Below are 21,169 nucleotides of genomic sequence, written 5' to 3'. Positions count from 1 at the left end.
TGTAATACATAAAATTAGAACAACTCTTTTTTCTTGTTTCCAGTTATTGAAGTAATTTATTTCCTTGTAATAAGCATCTCTGGATTTCTTCGGTAGCAAACTCGATGTGACTTCTTGAACATCTTTCGCAATTTTTTCAGGAAGAGAACTTTTTCTGTCCATTTCGATCAATATTACGAGTGCAGAAGCAGTTTTTTTGCATAATTTTTCTCAAATAATAAATTTGTTGTAAAGAAACAAACAATTTGTCATAGCAACCACATGGCACCCAGTTCATAGGCTACCAGCTTTTAGCGCTAGAAAATTTTTGGGTTTTGATGATGTTTTAAGAACTGTTACAGAAGGAGGTGTTGGATAAAACTGTGTATTACACTCGTGCCTTAATAGCAAATAAGTCACTCAAGAAAAACTAGCCAACTCGAGCAAGCTCTCTTCGCTAAACATTTCTTTCGTGACTTATTTGCCTTATAAGACACTTATATAATAAATAGCTATTCTAGGTTTGTAAAAATGCTCAAAACTTTAAATGGAATTATTTTAGTTACAGCAACTTGCTCTGTTATCTCTTGTTTATTCCGGTTATGGAAGACCTCACAATCCTACCTCAAACGATGACACAAATCGAGCAAACAAAGACGCTAAAACGCATTTTGGTGATTTGAAAGACTTTAAGGAAATAGAAATACCACCAATTGTAAAGTCCCATAATCCGCCCGGATTTAATTTAACAAATGACGGATCTGGAAATTATTATTTTAGGTGAGTGACTTAATTTAAGAGCTATGTTGAATAGTAGTACCTGAAAATGAACATTTTGCAATTTAAGCTTTGACGACTATCCTTTAGCACGTTCCGAAGTGGGCGAATTAAAAAATGCCGGCACTGATAATGAAATTCAGACGGTCAGAGGTCAATACGTTGTCGTAGAACGGAACGAAAATGGTGAAATTGTTACTCGTACCATTGGTTATGTAGCTGATGAGAACGGTTTCCGACCATTTTTGATATCGATTGAAGTTCAAGAAAAGATTATTCAGGTGACTGCTGTTGGTCCTGGCGGTCCGGGAGGAAAAACTGAAATATCATCTGCAACAATCGGAAGTTTGGTAGGAGGGAATTTTGGTTGAAAGTCTTATTTGCCACGGGAATAGTATAATATCAGGTAAAAAACGAATAAAACTGCGATAATTACAAATCACTTGTCAAATTTCAAACTTTTAAATTCAAAGGTACCAAATCCGCCGAACATGAGGTCACGGTTAAAACTGTTGTTCATTTCTGAAGTCAGTTCTTCCCCTTTTAAAATGCGCAATTCAATTTTTTCTATTGGCATAAGGATACCTCCAAATTTTTGTCGTCTACTGATGTAGTTTATTCCATCTTTTTGCATAACTGAATGTGCTGACTAACATGAGGTAAACAAAATTTGTTTCTTGGATTGGTGAATTATTCAGATGGTAAATATTATATAACACTAGAAACAACTTACTTAAGTAGGTGAAATAAATGTAATTTTTATGCAAAAATGCATGCTTACCTTAACTTCATTCCGCATATTCGACAAAATATTGTAATGGCTTATATTTCTATTATTTATTGCGGTTTCAAGAGACCTCAACCTTTCGGTGAAGAAAATACCTACCATAAAACAGTCATACAATATTATTTTCAAGGCAAAAAAGGCTAAGTAGCTAAACACCTGACAATTAGAATATAATTTTTTTTTTGGATTGGAATAACTCGTTATTAACTATATCTTAATTACAATAAAATAAACAAATTTTAAAAATGAACAACAAAATTTCAAAATTTAGATTCACAATTATTTGATCGGTTTATTTATATTTTTAAATGTAGATTTATAATTTGGTGAATTTTATTTGACATCTGCTATTTCATTATTATTGTCTTGTATATCATTATCTTAATTTTTACAATGATGTTTGACCCAATTATCATTAAAGTCATGTATTAGCACTGACAATGAGATTCATTTATGATTATTATTACCTCCTTGCGACCTTCCTGTACTCTTAAATGTTAAAACTAGCATCACGCAAACATATTCGCCAGCCGATTTTTTTCTTCCACTGATGCATCATGAAATTGGTAAATACTGAATTCTTTAAAATTTTGCATCATCTCAACACTATTTTGATTTAAATAATTTAATTTAAAAAAATAGATTCTCGTTAAATCAGGTAGATACCAGGAACTTATTCTTCGCCCAAAAGCTTGTTAGCATATCTATTGGATTTTTTAAATGTTATGTAAAAAAAGACCTCAAAACATTCCTGGAAACAATGACATAAGCAGCAGGAGATTAACAAAAATAATCCTACCAAACGACGTTGTGCTGGAATGAACTTGTACTCTATGAGTATAATAAATTACCAAAACAAATATTTTGAATTAACAATGTAGATATGCTTCGATGTAGATGTAGATATCTTCTTTCTTCCCTGTGGAATATTCTTCTAATTTTCGAAATATGTAAATGATAATCCGAAACTTAACAATTTCCTTATTTTTTATTTACCATTGTTCTGACATCGCCATTATCTTCTGAAGAAGATAAAGTATGCAAAACATTTTCGTGAACTAAAGGAGTTTAAGAATGTAGATTTACCTTTAAATTCTTTAAACGATATCAACAGATGGTAGGTTTAAGCTAATTTAAACTTAGCATTTGAAAAGTGAAATGTCAGTAGATTAAACAATATACCTAAGTCGAGTAAAATATTGTATTTTATTTGTTTATTTTTTGTACGTTCAGAAAAATATTGACAAATAGGAGAATGTTTCTTTGAGATCTGCTGGTTTGTTACTCTTTTCTTAATGTATAGGGATACATTATTGTCTTAACTTTTACTATTAATCTATTAAGAGCGAGATTCATTCATAATTACCTACTATTTCTTTCTTGCGACCTTGTTGTAGAGTTAAATATTAAGCTGGCATAACGCAAAAAACTCGCTAGTCGACTTCTTTCTTCCACCGAAGCATCATGAAATTGGTAAATACATATTGAATTTCTTTAAAAATTCTATGGTGTTTTCAAATAATATAAGATTAAAATATTATAATTGTAGTTGATTTTTAAAATTATAACTAAAATTGTTGCAGTTCCTTATAGTTGTTTCCTTATCTCTTGTTTATTACGGCTACGGAAGATCTCAACATTTTGCTGCAGACGACAACACACATCCAGCCATCAAAGCAGGTAAAGTGCATTTCGGCGATTTAAAAGACTTTAAAGACGTTGAGCTACCACCAAAAACATATCAGCCGGGATTTAATTTAACAAATGACGGATCCGGAAACTACTATTTTAGGTGAGTGTGAGTTAATATAAGCGCAACAATGGGCGGCACCTAAAAATGAATTTTGTATTTTAGTGTTTTCACGGGTCTCGATGAAAGGTACGAAGTTGGTGAATTAAAAAATCCCGGAACCGATAATGAAATACAGAGTGTTAAAGGTCAATACGTTGATAGATATCGCGATGAAATTGGTGTTCAAATTATTCGTACCATTGGTTATGTAGCTGACGAGAACGGTTTCCGACCATTTGTCGTATCCACTGATATTATACAGAGTGCCATCGGTGCACCGGGGTCTGCTTATGCTGGCGGCCCCGATGGAAAGTCTGGAATATCGTCTGCAACACTGGGAAGTTTGGTAGGAGGGAACTTAGGTTAAAAGTATTGTTCCCACATCCAAAAATTGCTTTCTTTTCCCAGGTTAATCTTCACAATTATTATTATTATCAATATCTGCATGAATAGAACTGTCTTTTGGAAATAATTTGTGTAATAAATCGTATTTATATTACGCAACCATTTTATACTTGTTTTATTTATCTTTTCGACTATTTCCCGATCTGAGGTCCACAACAATTTCTCCCTTGTTGTCATGAACGACGAGCACAAACGCTGACAAAATCCGATGGAACGTAACTAGAACAAAAGAAAAATCATAATTCATGTTTTTATTGCAATTAAATGTCAAGGAATATCAAAGCTGTCGGAATATCCCACCAAGCGTCAGAAATTATTTAAATTTGATTTTATTTATTTTGAGAACCGTTAGTAGGAAAAATATTCTATGCAAATTATGCGTAGTAGGTATTATTTTTTTACCTCAATGATAAATACGCCACCATTGTCGCTAAAAAAGTTTCATTTGCGTCCCTTGGTGCATAACAGTATATTACGGCGACAAGGGGGGAGGAATTAATAAGTAGTATTAAGTAAGATAACAGATCCAGAAAAACTTTCCAATTTCCGAGAACTTTGTAAAACCTTGAGTAGCGAGTGTCGTACACAACACAAGAATTTTAAAATCACAATGTTAATATGCTGACAATTAAATCTCTTCTTTCAAATGTTTTTTTAAATTTTGGAACCAAATCATTTCACACTCTGAGCTTCACCCATGAAATTACATTCAAATTTGTATTAAATAATTTACTGCAGTTTTTGCCTTGAACTGAATACGAGATTTAAAAATATATGAGCTAACAAAACTCGTTTCTTCGACTAATTATTTATCACTAACATTTAAGGCAGAAGATGTTGAATATAAACATCTTATAAAGAACTTGAACAGGTAAAATAAATGTAATTTTTATACAAATTGATCTGCAAACTTTTTTCGGAAATTTGTACTAAACATTGCTTCTACCTTCTTCTACTAATTGCTTCTCTACCTGTAATTTATTGATTTTGGGAAACTTCATCTTTCATATTATATGCAAGTAATCTGAACCGATTTTACTGGGGGATTAAAATCAGCTGTGATAGACTTCATTTAAAAATGACCAGAGTATAATTTTAAAATAGATAGAAATAAAATGTGCATTGAAACTTTTCGACTTTCTTGACTTTTCCTCGATGATTTTTTTTCCTCCCTCTTTTGGTGTATTGTTGATTGCCGCATTCCCTCGGATGAAATTTTGCGAAAAAATACGAAACAAAAATAATGAAAAAAGAAATATTTATGTATTCTACATTGTGTTTTATTTTTAATTTTGTTTAAATAGGTTCTAACGAGAGGCCGTACCTTCGGAAGGTTTTTCAAAAATAGAATTAAAACGATTGAGCACACTTCACTTAAATTTTATTTAACAAATAATCGAGTCTGATGGTGTTTGGTCCCAACAAACAGTGTGAATAAATCAGTGAATTTAATAAAGACGTTGGTGGATATTTGACTCAGGTAGATTTGATTCGCGGCTCCCGAACTGAGATTTGACTCATGGGTAAATGACTAAGCTGGGCAAATACAGAAGTTTCTGGCGCGAACAGTATTATACGAGTTTGAGATGCGAACTGTGTGATCCGATTTAGATTTGAATTCTTTTCCTAATTAAATTGAACCCGACGCGATGCCCTGGAAACCTTCAGTCAAAGCCTGGTCTACTCCGGTGATTGAAAATAAAACGGAAAAAGGTTCTAACAGACTTATAGGTTACCTCTCTTCACGTGTCAGCTGGCCTAGTTTGGTCACTGTCCCGTTTACGGGTGACGCGGCTGTTTGTGCACTGACGCCGGACCACAGCTAATTGAGTACGACGGACACTGGCGGTAGCTTCCCCGACGGCGAAGGCTCCCAAGTAATGAATAATCAATGAAGCTATTTTATAATAATTTTGTAATTGATCGCCTTGGCGAGATCACGTTTCCCCACTCGGTAAATGCAAGATCACATACTTCGCGATAAAGAATTTAATTCAAGATTCTAAAGAGTCACATGGTCGTCAAATGCTCAAAGAAGATAATATAATCTTTACTTTAGAACGATAAAGAACTAAATGCTATTTGAATAATTAAATCGCGACTACAATTTAAATACAAAAATTAGAAAAATAATTTACCTTGTAATGTAAAGCACGTGGTCACAAAATGGCTGCTGGAGGTACTGAACGTACCTCCGGCTACTTTGGAGATCAAACCCCGAGTGAATCAAAAAAGCTCTGTTTGACCTGTTCCCGTTCCGCGTTTGGTTTTGTCTTTTCTCGAGCACCCTACTTTTGCAACCCCTAATTGATCAAAGTGACCAATCAGCTCGGTACGACTCGGTACTTGTTATCTCCGCCAATCGCGACATCTTTTCGATATCTCTAGAACTTTTGAAATTACAGATTCCGTTTTCCACCATTATTTTAAATGTTTAAATTTAGACTTTTGTCAACATCAAGAAACAAACACAATTAAAAATGGAACAAACAGAATTAAACAGGAACACTGAATTAAAATGAAACAAACAGACTTAAAATGAAACAAATTAACATTATTTCGAAACCTAAATTGGGCTTGAAACGCAGTTACGCAAGTGCCAAGTCATGCAACTAAATTCCGTTGATCTGCTACTTCTAAAAATTGTTCTACATTGGTTTGATTCCCCAAAACTATTCTAATTAATTCTCTTTCGCTCACTCACACCCCCGATTTCTACCTGGCTTTACCGTTACCCTGTTGTCTGTGTTTTCTACTGTGCTTTGTTACTTTTCTAACTACAAATGCAAACGATTCTAGTTATTTTCTACGATAAAGCGCTCTGTTTCTAATTTGCAATTCTCGTCCTTTAATTACAAATATGCCACAAATTTGAGAATGCTAAAAAAAGTCAATTAACCTAATGAATGGTGGTTCTCTCAATTTGAAACGTGCTAACATCAAAGTCATTAATTCAATTATCCCCTGATTTTAACTGGACTCCCCAAATTGTCGAATTAGTACATTTTGCAATGTTTCTTTTCCCATGTAAAACTGTTATCTTTGTGTTGTTTTCGGACCGGACGCGTACCTGCATTTTCAAAAAAGGTTGGCAGATTTCACTTGAGGAACGTGGTACCACTCTTGCCGACAAAGGCATCAATAAAATTTACAACTGACCAGCATTTCCGTCGCAAATGAACGGTATTTAAAACATTTCATTGAAATTATTTAAAAAATTAAAATTCTTAATTTATCGAACCTATTCGGACCGTTACAGCGTTAAAAAAGAAATGAGTAGTGGATGATGGTGTTAATGAAATTTTGCACATCACAAATAGATATCTCTCTCATTACTTGTTTGAAGGTTATTTATTGGAAATGGTATGTCAAGGTCGTTATTGTTATGGTGAGGTCAATGCTCTAGGCTTCTAGGGCCTAAAGCTAGTCTATCAAGATGCGTTGTTCGAACGACTCAGCTCAATGCAATTTTACGATTGGTCGAAACATGCGCTAAAACTTTTGAAATTTGTGAAGTAATCACTTTTGATTACAAATGCACCTAGCCCAATATAAAGAACTTAGTAATAATAAACAAATAATAAGTCTGTAATATATAACATTATTTGCGGAACTGAAGGGGAAACCATTGAACACATCATTTCTTCTTGCACCGTTTTGGCTCAAAGCGAATATAAAAAACGTCACGATATATTCGCTAAAATTATACACATGAATTTAGCTGTTAAATTCAATTTATTAAAGAATACACAACCACATTATAGTTATACACCAGAAAGTTGTTTGGAAAATGACAGTTACAAGTTATATTTTGATAGAACAATTTTAACTGACATTCATATTAAGCATAACAGACCAGACATTATAATTTTAAATAAACAACAAAAGCAAGCATATCTTTTAGATAAAGCTGTTCCAAATTCACATAATATAACACAGACATATAACACAAAAATTAATAAATATTTAGAGCTCTCCGTTGCTATGAGAAATCTTTGGTGTTTAGAAAAAATTTCAATTTTACCACTTGTAATTTCAGCAACGGGAATAGTACCGCAATCTCTTTTTAAAAATTTAAAAATTCTGGATTTAAATAACAAATTGGTAGTTGAAATTCAAAAAGGTATATTATTATACTCATGTCACATCGTGAGGAAGTTCCTTAACATTGACACAGAACATAATACACAACAAAGTCAAAATGCGGAGGCGAGACGCCGGTAATTATGTTGATAAGCACTGCACTATTACTTGATAGTAATATCCGTAATAGTGTATGTACTCCGGCAAAATTGCCGTGCCGCCGGGTGGCGGAGGGATAGTAGGAATTCAAAGGAATTATCGTTAATTGATAGAACAATCCCAGTACCTATTTCTATTCTAAAATAATAAAAGTATTGGAATCGGAGATTATAGAAAGTAATATTAAGTGGTATAAAAAAAGTTATGAATGAAAAACATATTACTAACTTCATCAGGGTCGGAAAGTTATGTGAATCAGTCTGTATAAATAAGTAACAATTCGACCTTATTGTTTCTTCAATAAACGTAAGTTTGTGTAACTGGATCGCATTTCTATTTTTTATGACCTGTATCGACCAGTAGAAAATTCTTTTTCCGAAATCATTTGTACAAATTTTTCATGAAGTGAGATTTCCCATCAAGAATAAAAATTTTTGTCCTTTTCACATTCAAGGTAATATACAGGGTTTTCTGAAATAAGTGCGTTAATTTTAACTGGTAATAGAACTCATCAAAAGGAACAACTTTTCTCTCTGCCATTTTGGCGAAAAACGTTGCGCAATGGCTTAAAAAACTAGGAAAGATTTTCCTAAAACCGTTCATATCTCCAAAACTAAGCTACCTAAAAACGTGAAACAACCAGATTCTTACGAAGTGGATTTTTTGCTATACGGGTAGATTTATTTGAATTTCGATTTCGGCGTTAAAACACGTTTTCTGGATGAAAATGGATGTTTTTTTCATATTAGCGCTGATCTCAATTAGCCATTGCAGTATTTAGTGGCGTAGGGCTATTTTAGTGAAAAATGTCTCCAATTTTTTTTTTGGAATTAAACATCGTTTTTCGGCAAAATGGTAGATAGAAAAGTTGTTCCTTTTGACGAGTTCTATTACCAGTTAAAATTAACACACGTACTACAGAAACACCCTGTATAGCCTGTATTTAATTTAATATTTAAACATAAGAATACGTGAACAAATTGCTTGGCAGTTTAGACAATAAAGAGTGGACACGCCACTGTCACTGGTATCATAGCACAGGGTGAGCGAAACTCGATGTCTCAGTTCTATTAAAAGAAACGGAAAGACGATAGAAAAAATCTGAAAAGAAGTTCTTAAATGGGATTGAGTAAGGTCCATTTTAAACCAAATTTGCATATTATTCCATATTTGGAAACTGAAGTAATGACGTCATCCAATTTTTTTTTCAAAAACATACCTATTTTTGGCATAAAAAGAGCTAACTTTTTTGAACAAATTTTGTAAAGAAAAAAATTTGCTTTCTTGTTTAAATCGTGACGATTGCCAATTTTTGATAATCTTTTTTTACAAATTTGCTTATAATTTTTTAACGGAAAAAAAATCGAGTACATCAAATTTTCTACAGTTTAATTTTTCATCCTTCCTGTTTTCAATTTTGATGTTACCGAGACAAGCAAAATGTCAAAACTTTTCATTTATTTATCATTTTCGCTGTCGCTATCGATTATGTTAACGTTCATTTTCTTATTATGCACCAAATAAGCGCCAGAAATAAAGGATGGGACACTTTTTCTGGCAAATAAAATACTTTGGTTAAATTTAATTGTCAAATATTCATTTGTGCATCAAGGAGGGCACAGGGCAGAACCCTGTATCACACATCAAGGATAACATTTTACACATTTACTGTGAATAAAGCACGCTAAATGTCAAAGTGCTTTGTACTCGTACGTTTTTTCGAGACAATTCAGTATCAATGTCAAATTTCTTGAATGGTAATCGTTTTCGTTGTATCTTTTTTATCATTTCACTTTGATTTGCTCTTCATTAGTGTCGTCCACGGGCCGGAATGAGGTGAATTTTGAATTTTTAAATTCTCAGTTTGCGCCAGTTTAAATCGTCTTCAAATCTCTTGGTGGTTTACGGCATAAAATACTTCCGCGTATTTTGATTACTTACCTTGAATGTGTAACCTTCCTATCGGCGCTGCTGTAAAAAAAATCGTAAAATGATCATCAGATACGTAAGACTTGTCAGTTAACTTTCTCCTGCGACTGAGGCATCATGAAATTGGTAAATAGCAAATTTATTGTTCCTATTAAAATTCATAGCAAATTCATGATACCTCTAGCAGTTGATAACCGCTTCCCTATATCTTATTTCTCGTGGGGCCGGGCGGCCTCAGTCACCTAGCGAGTGGCCAATGGACCGAGTGCTCAAAGAAGCAGCAACACACTTTGGTTCCAAAGATTTGGGAGATATAAATTTACCAGGAAAGAATTCTCATCACAACCAAAATGACCAGCCGCACGCATTTAATTTAACCAATGATGGATCAGGAAATTATTATTTTGGGTGAGTAAAAGTCAGATAAGTCCAAAAACTCATGTTAACAGAATATAGACTGAGTTTAACAAAACTTTTTAATTTTAGTTTCCACGCGTATCATTTAGAACGGTACGAGGTGGGGGAATTAAAAAATCCTGGCACAGATAACGAAATTCAAACCGTGAGAGGTCAATACACTACCCGATATGACAATGGGAATGGTGCTATCGTTATCCTTACTGTTGGTTACGTAGCCGATGAGAATGGTTTTCAACCATTTCTAATATCTGTTAAGGGTATCTTAGGGCAAGTAGGTCCGGCTGCACCTTCAGGACCCAAAAGCGGAATATCCTCCGCTGTGTTGGGATCTTTGGTGGGAGGAAATATCGGATAGAAGTTGTTACGGAAACAGCAAAAAATAAAAATAGCGTTGTCATCCTTTAATGTAAAGCTAAGACAGACAGTAAAGAAATAAAAAGCATGTTTGTGTTTTTCTTTTTTGAAATACAATAAATAAGAATGCTACGATGCGCTTCAGGTTTTTCTTTTCTTTGTTACCACATTCTAACATTTTTGTCCTACGTGGACCATTACTTTTACTGCATTTTTGCCTAAAGCAATTCTATTACTTGTTATGTACTACTAACTATTGTTTTCCGAAATTAATTTTCGTCACAAACTTGAAATATTAAATAAATTATTAGGCAGCCTAAACCCTGTTGCTAGTTGCTAGTCTTGTAGGTATTCTCGGTTTCGCAAGATTTCATTTCTCCTATAAAGCTACACCCACATGTTTTCACGATCAAAGACGCCACCACAACAATGGCAAATTATTTCACAATTATTATATTTTTTAAATAACAATAAATTTTATTGTTTTCAACTGTCATAAATTCTCATTTTTCACCTTTGTAAACTGCCTCTTAACTGCCCTAAAGCAAAATGATAATGAACCGTTGCCCCAGGCAACACATTCAACGTTACATTTCTGACAGGTCTTGAAAAATTTGTCAAAACTGTCAAAAGCAAATGCGAAACCATTTTTAAAAGAGTTGGAAGCTTCAGGGACGTCGTTTCAAACAATAAAATTTTGCATGCAACTCGTTTCTGGGTAAATCGGGCTTTTCTAATTGCCCTCGAGGCCTTAAATCTTGTCCCTCGGGCAATTGGAAAAGCCCAATTTACACAGAAACTCGATGCATAAATAACTATTAAATCAAAGTAAATTTTTTGTCACTGTGGAATAAATCATCAAACTTCACAATATAACGTCAACATCTGCGCACTTATATGTCCAGGGAATCCTTTGAGAGCTTTTTATAAAAATTCTCGGTAGTGGTGCTTTTATAGATCAAGAGCTCATCTCTCGTTAAATATAACAAACACTAGTTTAACTCTCATTCTTAATGAGAAATTTAAATGAACAGAAGAGCTTCAGCGCGAAGCTTAACAATGAATGTAACCTGGGCGTGTCTACTTTGGTAAATGCTCAATCTTTTCAGTTTTCAACAACAAGTGTTTTCAGCTGATTTGCGAAGGACCCGGCTGAAAACTTATCTAATGTCTGAGAAGAAAAATGAAAGTCACCCAACTTCTGAAATAGTCGACTTAACAAGACCACCCTCCGACCTCGCACCTTACGTTTACTCTTTTAATGATCCTTTCTTGTTATACTTTTTACATAAAGCTCAGATGTTCTCGCCAGGACACGCTTGTTATCCTCGAAAGGACGAAACATTTCTTTTGTGTGTGACAGTAATAACTCGATCGACTTTATCAAAGCGTGACTCCATATTCCCATACAAAAAAGATGTATTTGCCTATCTGGTGTTTCTTTTATTTATAGGAGGAGTGATGTAGGCAAATAGAGATTTTCTTTGATGTGTTCGACGTGACGTGACATCAACATCACTCGCAAATATCAATGTTTCGTTTGATTTTCTTCCCGTCGAGCTTTATTACCAAACCAAACACAAACTTTTTATTGTGATGAGACGGCGGTGATGGATGGCCCAAGAATTAATTGTGCGAGCGCAACTCACCTCTTTCTGTTTTCTCTGTTCCCGTCGACAAATCCTCGCTCGTCGTCCTTTTGTGTATAATTAAATGAGGTGATAAAAGGACAATTTGTCTCGTGGAACTACTTTCGCAATCTTTACTGTCTTTTGTGTAATTAAATTTTAAACTGAAATCGCGTTACATCAAAGAAGAGCAAAGGGCGCAATAAGATGATGATGTTCCTCGCAAGGACCTTAATGAACAATACATTTTCTTAAGTACTTTTTCATTATCCTGTTCGACGCCCTCTCAACTTAATTGTACGTGGCTATTATGTTACCAGGAAAAAAAAAAAAACAAACAACGTGCACAAGAATTTCAGGAATCCTGAAATTAACTTCGGTATTCATAACCACGTTTCCCCGCCAAACAAATTATTGCTCTTTGAAATTTTTTCAGGCGCTGAAATTCTTGCCGAAGGAGCTGTTTCGTTTATTCTGCAGTGCAGAGACAGACGTCGAACTAAACGGAAATTCCGATTTTTGTTTCTGAATTGCCCTTAAAAAAAAACTGTTCATTTTTTCATTGAAAGCTTTTTCAGGCTGTTTTTTGTGTGCCGACAGAGGAGGACTTCTCTTAAAATTCGTATTAAAAAAGTTGATGATTTTGTTTGTGTTGGCAAGCCTTGAGGACACTCGGAACAAGTTTTTTCATCAGAAAATTTCTACTTTGCTTCAATTGTTTATCTGCTTGGACTAGCTAAAATTACTCTCATTTTTATTTAAAAAAAATAAATTTTAATTGAACTTTCTCAAAACTGGAGCGTCATAGCAAGCACGCCTGCCGTGCTTTCCGGAGTGGCTCTTAAGAAATTATTCTCCAAGATATCATCGAAGAAATCAAAGCGGCATAGTTAGATTTATTACCAAAAAAAGCTGGGAAGAAATCCGCAATAAAATATGGTTTATTCAAGAAACGGACGACGGAAAGATTTTCCAAAATAATTACAGAAGATGCCGTTTTGACTTATTTTTCAAGCAAGTTGAAGATATGACAATCATTTCCCACGTTTAGACCAGCGCTAACTAAGAAAAAATCTGGAAGCATTTTAATAATATTTTGGGATTTATATTAATAAATAAATTGTTATTATTAGATAATTACATCAACCTGACATTTTTACTTTTGCTCCCTAGAGAGTTATAGTATAATATTCAACGAGTATGTGATAATAGCGATTACTCACGTTTGCTGTATGAGCTGTAGGTGAGTAAGTAATCCCCATTACGCGCTAGTCAATACAATACCTTTTCTATAATCCGAATGTTCGAATATTCCGTTGAAACTATGAAATTGGTGGAATTTAATTGGCAATATTATTTTACCAATACACAATGCTAGTTACGAATGTGCCATAGAAGTGCTTTACGTAATTAATAATTTACACCAAAATAACATTAAATACACGAGGTTTGAATTTATAAGACATTCCGTCGACTGTTTATACAGCAAATTCCAGTGTTGCAGACGAAATACATTTAAAATATCTTGAATGATGAGATAAACTTTCATATACTTTGAAGTTAATATTTTTGTCTAACATGTTTGAAATTTAGCAAAACTTTTAATGAAACTTGAAATTGCGTGCAGATATTTTGATCGAATAATTTTCTGTCGGAATTTTGTCTCCTCAAAAGACAAATATTTTTTTAATTTTTTCTCAAAGACGTTTGTTTATGCGCAAGCGAGAAATGAAGATAAAAGTAAAAATGCTAAGAATTTTTATTAGACGTTTGTAGTCTGTTTTCGCCGACGTTTTCACTCTTCACGTCTACCAAAAACGTCAATTAAGACTGGTTAGAACAGTAAACATCAGATTAAAACCCTTTTAAGGAATTAGCGCTTTATACAGAAAAAAGCTGAAAAGTCGGCGACAATTACACTTAAACGCTCTACAAAAGAGTGTTTTTCTCGCTGCGGAAAAACGTCCAAAACAAATGTTGTTTCAGTCGCAAAAAACAATCGAAAAAATTGTCACATCTTATCACTTTTACGCCTCGATTGGTACTCGCTGAAAATTCCAATGGGGGACTCTGTCATAATAACTGTCGCTTTTGTTGTGTCGCATTAGAAAACGCAGACATTTTCAGCGATACTGAAATCAGTTCAGCCAATTGTATCCACAACGATTATGAAACATTACGTCCTGAAATGAATTTGATTCGGCTGAAATTGTTAGGTTTGGTTTTTGATTTGCACCCACGTCACTTTCATCAAGGTCGTACCACAAACATTTGCTTTGGAACTATTTAATTATAGTTTGAGCTCGAATAGTTTCTGATGTTAGTTAGTTCCCCGTTAGCTACTAGACGTTCGCTGAAAGATTAATTGGAAACTAACATCGGAACTGTAAAACATTTAAGATAAGAATCGCTGACTTTGCTTGCCACAAACAAAAAGACCGGAAGAAACAACGTATTGGCGTGAGAATGAAACAAAAAATATAAAGTATTTGTTTTGTTTTTACTAATTCAATTAAAATTTCAATTGTAAATAAAATAAATTGGGAATAGAATATTATTCAATGAGCGGATAATGCTGGCTATTACTCGTGAGAATTCATCCGGGCGAGTCTAACCATTATCCACGAGTAGAATACTATACTTTTTCTACGATATTGAAGAGAAATAGGTAAATACGTTTCATTATTAGACAAACTGAATCTGACGTTTTAAAATTATTGCTTTGTATACTTTAATAATTATTCAATAGGAGTAGAAAAGCAAATTTGTTCATCCTTTGCAAATATCGAAAAATATTTTCCCGTCGCGTGTAAATTACTTGGGAGTTTTTAATCTCTGAAAATACGTACTTCATTAGTCTGAACAATCAGATCCGTCCAATTTTTCGCCTAATATATTTAATTTTGATTCAACAACTTTGAATTATCTGAAATCAAGTTTGGCGTCTCATCATTACTGAACGTTTTTAATCAAAAAAATTGCTGAAGTGGAAAATTCAAATCAAATAATGTGCCGACTTGATACAGAATTATATAATTGGCACACTTTGTTGAAACTGCTGGCAGCTACATCGTCTCAAACAGTACAATCAATCTCTAATTAGACAGATGTCCAAAAACTGTTAAAATCCGTATTTAAGTCAAGCGTTAATCTGAATAATTAACTATTATTTCATTTCGTTTCAGCAGAACCAATTAACACCACTAGACTTCATTCTCGACAAAAATATTTGCAACGTGTCGAACCAATTTCTACCATGTATTTCATTTTTTCAAATTATTCGTGAAAGAAAAACTAAAAGGGATTGGTTGACAGCCGGCACATAATCAGACCTCAAAGTTGAATCTGCTCTTTATAAACCGTCATAAATTTATTTGTGGAGCAACATTTGAAGCTCTCGGATCAAATATGTTAACCGGGAAATAAGATCCGACGTTGTTTTATTAGAAAATCCTTATATTAGCGTGGTGCAAGATAGGTAATTTTTTAAAATTACGTTCTCGTGCCTTGATATAAATTATTTTTGACAGGTCTGAACCAACAAGGAAAATATTTTGTAATATTTTGCCTGAAAACAATCTTAAATTAAGTGATGGACAGAAATGGCTAATTTATTTTTCAACTTGTTTGGAGAACAACTTCCTGCCAGATTTAGTTCAATTGAAAAAACTTGAATCAAGTACTAAACAGCATTGAATACTTTTATGCTCGAATTAAAAAATAAATAAACTATTTTTCACATTTTTTTATTATTATCCTCACATGTATACTGGGTGTTTTTGAAATGCGTGCAGAAATTTTAACCACGTGCTACTGGCTTCATGTAGAACTCGGAAAAAATATCTAAAAATTCTATGTCAAAAAACAAAATGACATTTATTTTTTGAGCTACAATTTTTTTTAATTGCTTTTAGTCTTCTACGTTGTCAAACAACCTCGTAGGTAAAATTTCGGCACATTTTAAAAATACACCCTGTATATCATATTTTATAAAACGTACTCCAATGCGGTTTCCTTGTTTTAAAGCATATTTCCTATAGGTTACTTCGCATTGGCTTACATTTTATAAAACATGGTATACAGGGTGTATTTTTAAAATGTGCCGAAATTTTACCTACGAGGTTGTAGGACAACGTAGAAAACTAAAAGCAATTTAAAAAAATTGTAGCTCAAAAAATAAATGTCATTTTATTTTTTGACATGGAATTTTTTAAATATTTTTTCCGAGTGAAGCCAGTAGCTCGTGATTAAAATTTCTGCACGCATTTCAAATACAGCCTGTATTATTTTCTCATCTGTATTAAGACTAATTAAAGTTTACGATGAAGGAAAACCCCAAAGTCTGTGCAAATTGAAAAGTTGACTGTTTTTCCTTACTTTCAGCCTTTCATAGGTTTCTTATGTTGCATAAATCCCCGCATTTGCAATTTTTCCAGAACTGACGTAAATGTAAACATAAATTGAGCGCGACGCGCTTTTAGGGAATCTGAGAGATAAAATTTTATTCCTCTTGCAACTGGCATGACCTGATTGTCGTTATTTTTTCCAGGACACAAGCACTTTTAGACGGGGTTGCGGCCGTCGGTGGACCAGCTTGAAACAACACCCCAGATCATGCACGGAGCCTCTGACGGAGATCGGAAACGGCAGCGGAGTTTCCACCCCTTCGACCACCAATACGAGCCCTCTTCCGGCGACCGCGGGCGAGGGTGCCAGGAAGAGTAATTGGCAGGTGATTGAACACTTCAGTTCAAAGGATAAAGGGAGCCTCTCATCGAGTCTCATAGCGGTAAGGGTACTCATTAATGTATGTGTTAAAAAATCTTTATTAAAAGGACCATCTGGACACTCGATTTTGATACGGTTCTCAAATGATAATAATTCATCTTCAAAAAAACACTTTCAATTTTGAAAACAAAATTTACAATTTTTATACGTTTTTTTTTTTAGCACGAGCCGCAGACGAGTTCCTTATTTTCCGAACAAAAGTTAAAGTCTTCGCTGATACCTAAGCCCGAAAAGGGTTATAAAAATGAATTCACATGCATGCACGTAGGAGATTCGACGAGAAAATACGATACCTGCGATGAACATCCAATAGACACCTCACATTGCATTTTTTAAAATTACTTGAAATATTAAATTATGTACCACCCCCTAGATGTTCGCCCCTTAATCGTCTCAACTTCGTCTAATTTATATCGACTCGGCAAAAATCGCCCTCGCCAAGAGCTTCCATTAATCTCCCGAGCGCCATTTTCCTGATTGCAACTTTCCTGATTTTTAATCTATTACTAGACGGCAAGTGATTATTTTCGTTTTTGTAGGTTGGCAGCGTGTCCCGAACCCCTCCGGCCAAGGAGAACGGTTCTGCCCCCAACTCGAGTCCCGAACTGGAGGGTCATGAAGTCGAAGCCGAGCTGTTGGTGTCTTCGGTGCCCAAGCAATCGGCGGGCTTCTTCGGAAAGCTGCTACGACTCATCAAGAAATTATTTAGTACTCATCAATTTCAAAATGAACAAGTGAGTGTTGCTAGTTAATTCAGGGCTGGGGATGACGCCTGTGCAACTGATTTTGACAAGTTGTTCTGAGTTCAAGTGGATGGGAGAGTTGAAGGAGCTTTTGTTCAAATTCTGATTGCTCAAGTTTCAAGTATTGCAAAGTAACGAGTTTTGTCGAGGATTTAAATTTTGGCCGAAACGGATTTGCATAAAAAGGAGGTTTTCAAGACTTGGACAATTAAGTTTCTACAAATGATTACGAGAGGAGGCTTTTTACTGTACCTTCATCTTTCAAGGACATTTTTTTTTCTTTATTATAACGTACATTTATTACATTAATAGAAAAATACTATGATTTGATTGAAGCAAATTACCATCCTGATAGTATAAAGTTATTTCTCCCTGTTGGGCTAAAAATATAATTATAAAAAATGTATCCACGTTACTAATTTCTTAGTTTGTTGAAAATTACTACAATTTATTATTTTGAACAGAAACATCTTCAAATTTTACATTTTTTTTTTATTTAAGAACAATTTATAAGTTATATTAACTGCAATTGATATTATCTAACTAATTAGTAAAAATATTCCAAGATTCAAAGCAAGGATTTTTGTTCATGTTGCTCTTACAGGGTCATTATAAATGATTGTCCCGTCGCAGTTGGTGTTGAAAACCCACACAAATTTTGGATGTGCCGCCAGCCTCGCAACATTCGACAAACTAGTAGACAGATTTTCACTACCGCCAGGAGTGCCACCTATCGGCGATACTAGTCTCACTCATGTTATGAGACTTGCGGCACATTCAACTATGTTACCAAGGCCTACTGCGATGGAACAATCATTTATAATGACCTTGCATAAAATAATATAGATTATTTCCTTCATGTGTTTAGCAACCAATTGCGTGACAAATATTGACCAATCAAAACGAGAAAACAAAAAATAACCCGATAAAATTTCTCTAAAATGCACATGTGCAATAATCTGATAAAAACTGTCGGTAGGTACCTGATTTTTTTTTTAAATAAATTATTTTAAATAAAAAAGATTGGAATAATGCGTTTGGTTTCATTCTATATTCAGGAAATAATCAGCCGTATACCCCTCGTGCAAAATTTTAATATCAGCAATTTTTTTGCTAATGAACTCAAACATCCATAAATTATTCGGTCAGAAGACCAATTATTAGCAAATAAGAGCACGAGACGAGGTCGAGGGCTTTTATTTATTTATTTATTTTTTATTTCTGACCTCATTTATGGATGTTTTCATTCATTAGCAAAAAAATTTCCGATAAAAAATTTTGCACTTGAGATATAATATGTAAATATAGAATATAGAAAAAAATGTGATTAGGATCGTTTCAGAATAAATTGAAAATCTGTGCTTCTTAGCTGTAACTGTGACGAATGAATGCAGAAGTTTCCATTACTGTATCTCCACCAGTGATAAAATTGTAAATGCCAAATCTTTAATCGTGCCAAAATGGTGGAGGTGCCGGGCTAATTTTCTCTTAAAAATTTCGATATCTTCACTATTCTTATAGCTAAAATACATATGATTGTTGGCTCAAATAAACTTAATTGTGGCGAATCGAATGCAAAATACTGATTATATTTAACACAATCATTAATTACAAAAATTGCAAAAAATACTCTTCTATTTTGGAAATTTATGGAGACGCCTGGATAATTTGAAAATTAAAAATTACATTATCTCTATTACTGTTGAAGCCAAATTGTGAATTTTGAATTTGAAAAAGCTTGACAACTTTTATTTAGATATTACAGCTTCCAGAAACTTTCAAATTATTCAAAATTTCTCTTGAATTTTATCGAAAGAGCTGAAACCTAATTTTAACACTTCCGTGATGATTAAAAATCCCTTTTCTTGCGGAGAATATTCTTTTGCTGTTTCATTTTTGACTTCTTCCAAATAAATTATATCTTGAAATTCGTCAGTTACTAATGATAACATTTAGGATGCAATGATGAATCAAAATCAAACAACAGTAGTAGTTTAAAAATTTAAAAATTTTGGACTTAGAGAACATATTGGTGGTTGAAATTCAAAAAGGTATATTATTATACTCATGTCACATCGTGAGGAAATTCCTTAACATTGACCCAGAACATAAAACACAAAAAAGTCAAAATGTGGAGGCGAGACGCCGGTAATTATGTTGATAAGCACTGCACTATTACTTGATAGTATTATCCGTAATAGTGTATGTACTCCGGCAAAATTGCCGTGCCGCCGGGTGGAGGTGGGATACGTTTAATTATTTGTACAACTAGTTATGAAAGTCATACTTTTTTTCACGAATTTGCAGATTGATTAACGAGGGCGTAGCCCGAGTTAATCAAGCAAATAAATGAAAAAAAGAGTATTTCATAACGTGTGGTACACACTATTTTTTTGCATATCGAAAAAAGTTGAGAAATTTGGTCTAAAAGGATTTATGAAAAATTACAAAAAAAAATAGGTATGCTTTGACAATCACCTCCAAGGAGATGAAAAAAAATGATGCAAAAAAGTACTACTTTAAATCCGATTTTTCGTGTAAAAAAGTGCTACTTTCACTATGATTGTGTGTGTAAAAAAGTGCCACTTTCATTACGATATGCAAAAAAATAAATTTCTTTATGAAGCTTTTTTTAAAGTCTCTGAAATCTTAAGATTATTTTTATGATATGGCTAGAACTGATGATTGATCTTCAAGGCGATGTACAACTAATTTCCTGATTTCACTTATCCTGCTAAGTAAAAAATAATGTAATATACATAATTAACGGCTTTTTATTTATTTAATACGATTTTAAAATTTAGAAATATATTGTGAACATTTTCCTTATGAATTCACCCACTGTCTTATAATGAAAACTTTCTTAGAATAATTGTACGTTACCGCCATCTATTAAAGGCCATTATCCTAGTTTTTGAAACTATTCTCAAAGTTATAAATTATGCAGCTTCAAACATCCCAATAGCGGTTGAATTTTTTTACACTTCCATTGAATTAAATTAAGTTTATAACTAAGTTTCACTGGTTCCAGTCATAGTCTATAACCACATAATAAATTTCAAAGTTTAAACGTCAGACTTTAAAACTCATGCTCCGCAAACATTTTTACCAGAAACTAAATTCTCTTGTAATTAATGTAATGTCTGCGGAATAGTACAGAATTTAGTATTCGTGGCAAGTGAGACGAGACGTTCTAAATGAAGAATTAAAATTAAACCGTGGCTAAATCAAGCACATAATTTCTACAAAAGACCAAGAACTCACTGCAAACAAAGTTGCTAAACTTGGAACGTGAAATAATATTTCAAGTACATTTTCATAAAGA

General features: G+C 33.6%; 3 protein-coding genes across 8 annotated transcripts in view; all 3 read left to right on the top strand.

The window, feature by feature from the left end:
- The window catches only part of LOC138130067 (adenylate cyclase type 6), a 366,957-nt gene that overhangs the window by 303,436 nt on the left and 42,352 nt on the right, over nucleotides 1-21,169 (top strand). For all 5 annotated transcript variants that reach the window (XM_069046426.1, XM_069046421.1, XM_069046422.1 and 2 more), the window contains 2 exons: nucleotides 16,863-17,102; nucleotides 17,641-17,835. In XM_069046426.1, the coding sequence (XP_068902527.1) occupies nucleotides 16,863-17,102; nucleotides 17,641-17,835 (435 nt within the window). The remainder of the gene's footprint in view (nucleotides 1-16,862; nucleotides 17,103-17,640; nucleotides 17,836-21,169) is intronic.
- On the top strand, nucleotides 2,935-3,845 carry LOC138130071 (uncharacterized). Its single transcript, XM_069046430.1, has 3 exons — nucleotides 2,935-3,016; nucleotides 3,127-3,335; nucleotides 3,399-3,845. The coding sequence occupies exons 1-3, from the start codon at nucleotides 3,008-3,010 to the stop codon at nucleotides 3,700-3,702; spliced, it is 522 nt and encodes a 173-aa protein (XP_068902531.1). The 5' UTR covers nucleotides 2,935-3,007; the 3' UTR covers nucleotides 3,703-3,845.
- On the top strand, nucleotides 9,819-10,773 carry LOC138131956 (uncharacterized). 2 transcript variants are annotated; one of them, XM_069049247.1, is made up of 3 exons: nucleotides 9,819-10,037; nucleotides 10,099-10,319; nucleotides 10,398-10,773. In XM_069049247.1, exons 1-3 carry the CDS (start codon nucleotides 10,029-10,031, stop codon nucleotides 10,684-10,686), a joined length of 519 nt encoding a protein of 172 aa, XP_068905348.1. In that variant the 5' UTR covers nucleotides 9,819-10,028; the 3' UTR covers nucleotides 10,687-10,773. The 2 variants fall into 2 exon arrangements, with proteins under 2 accessions (XP_068905348.1, XP_068905347.1); XM_069049246.1 differs by having other exon boundaries at nucleotides 10,096-10,319.

The sequence above is a fragment of the Tenebrio molitor genome, chromosome 5, assembly GCF_963966145.1.
Source record: "Tenebrio molitor chromosome 5, icTenMoli1.1, whole genome shotgun sequence".
Taxonomy (NCBI): Eukaryota; Metazoa; Arthropoda; class Insecta; order Coleoptera; family Tenebrionidae; genus Tenebrio; species Tenebrio molitor.
The sequence above is the reverse complement of the archived record's forward strand: the minus strand, read 5'-3'. Positions and strand labels throughout refer to the sequence as shown.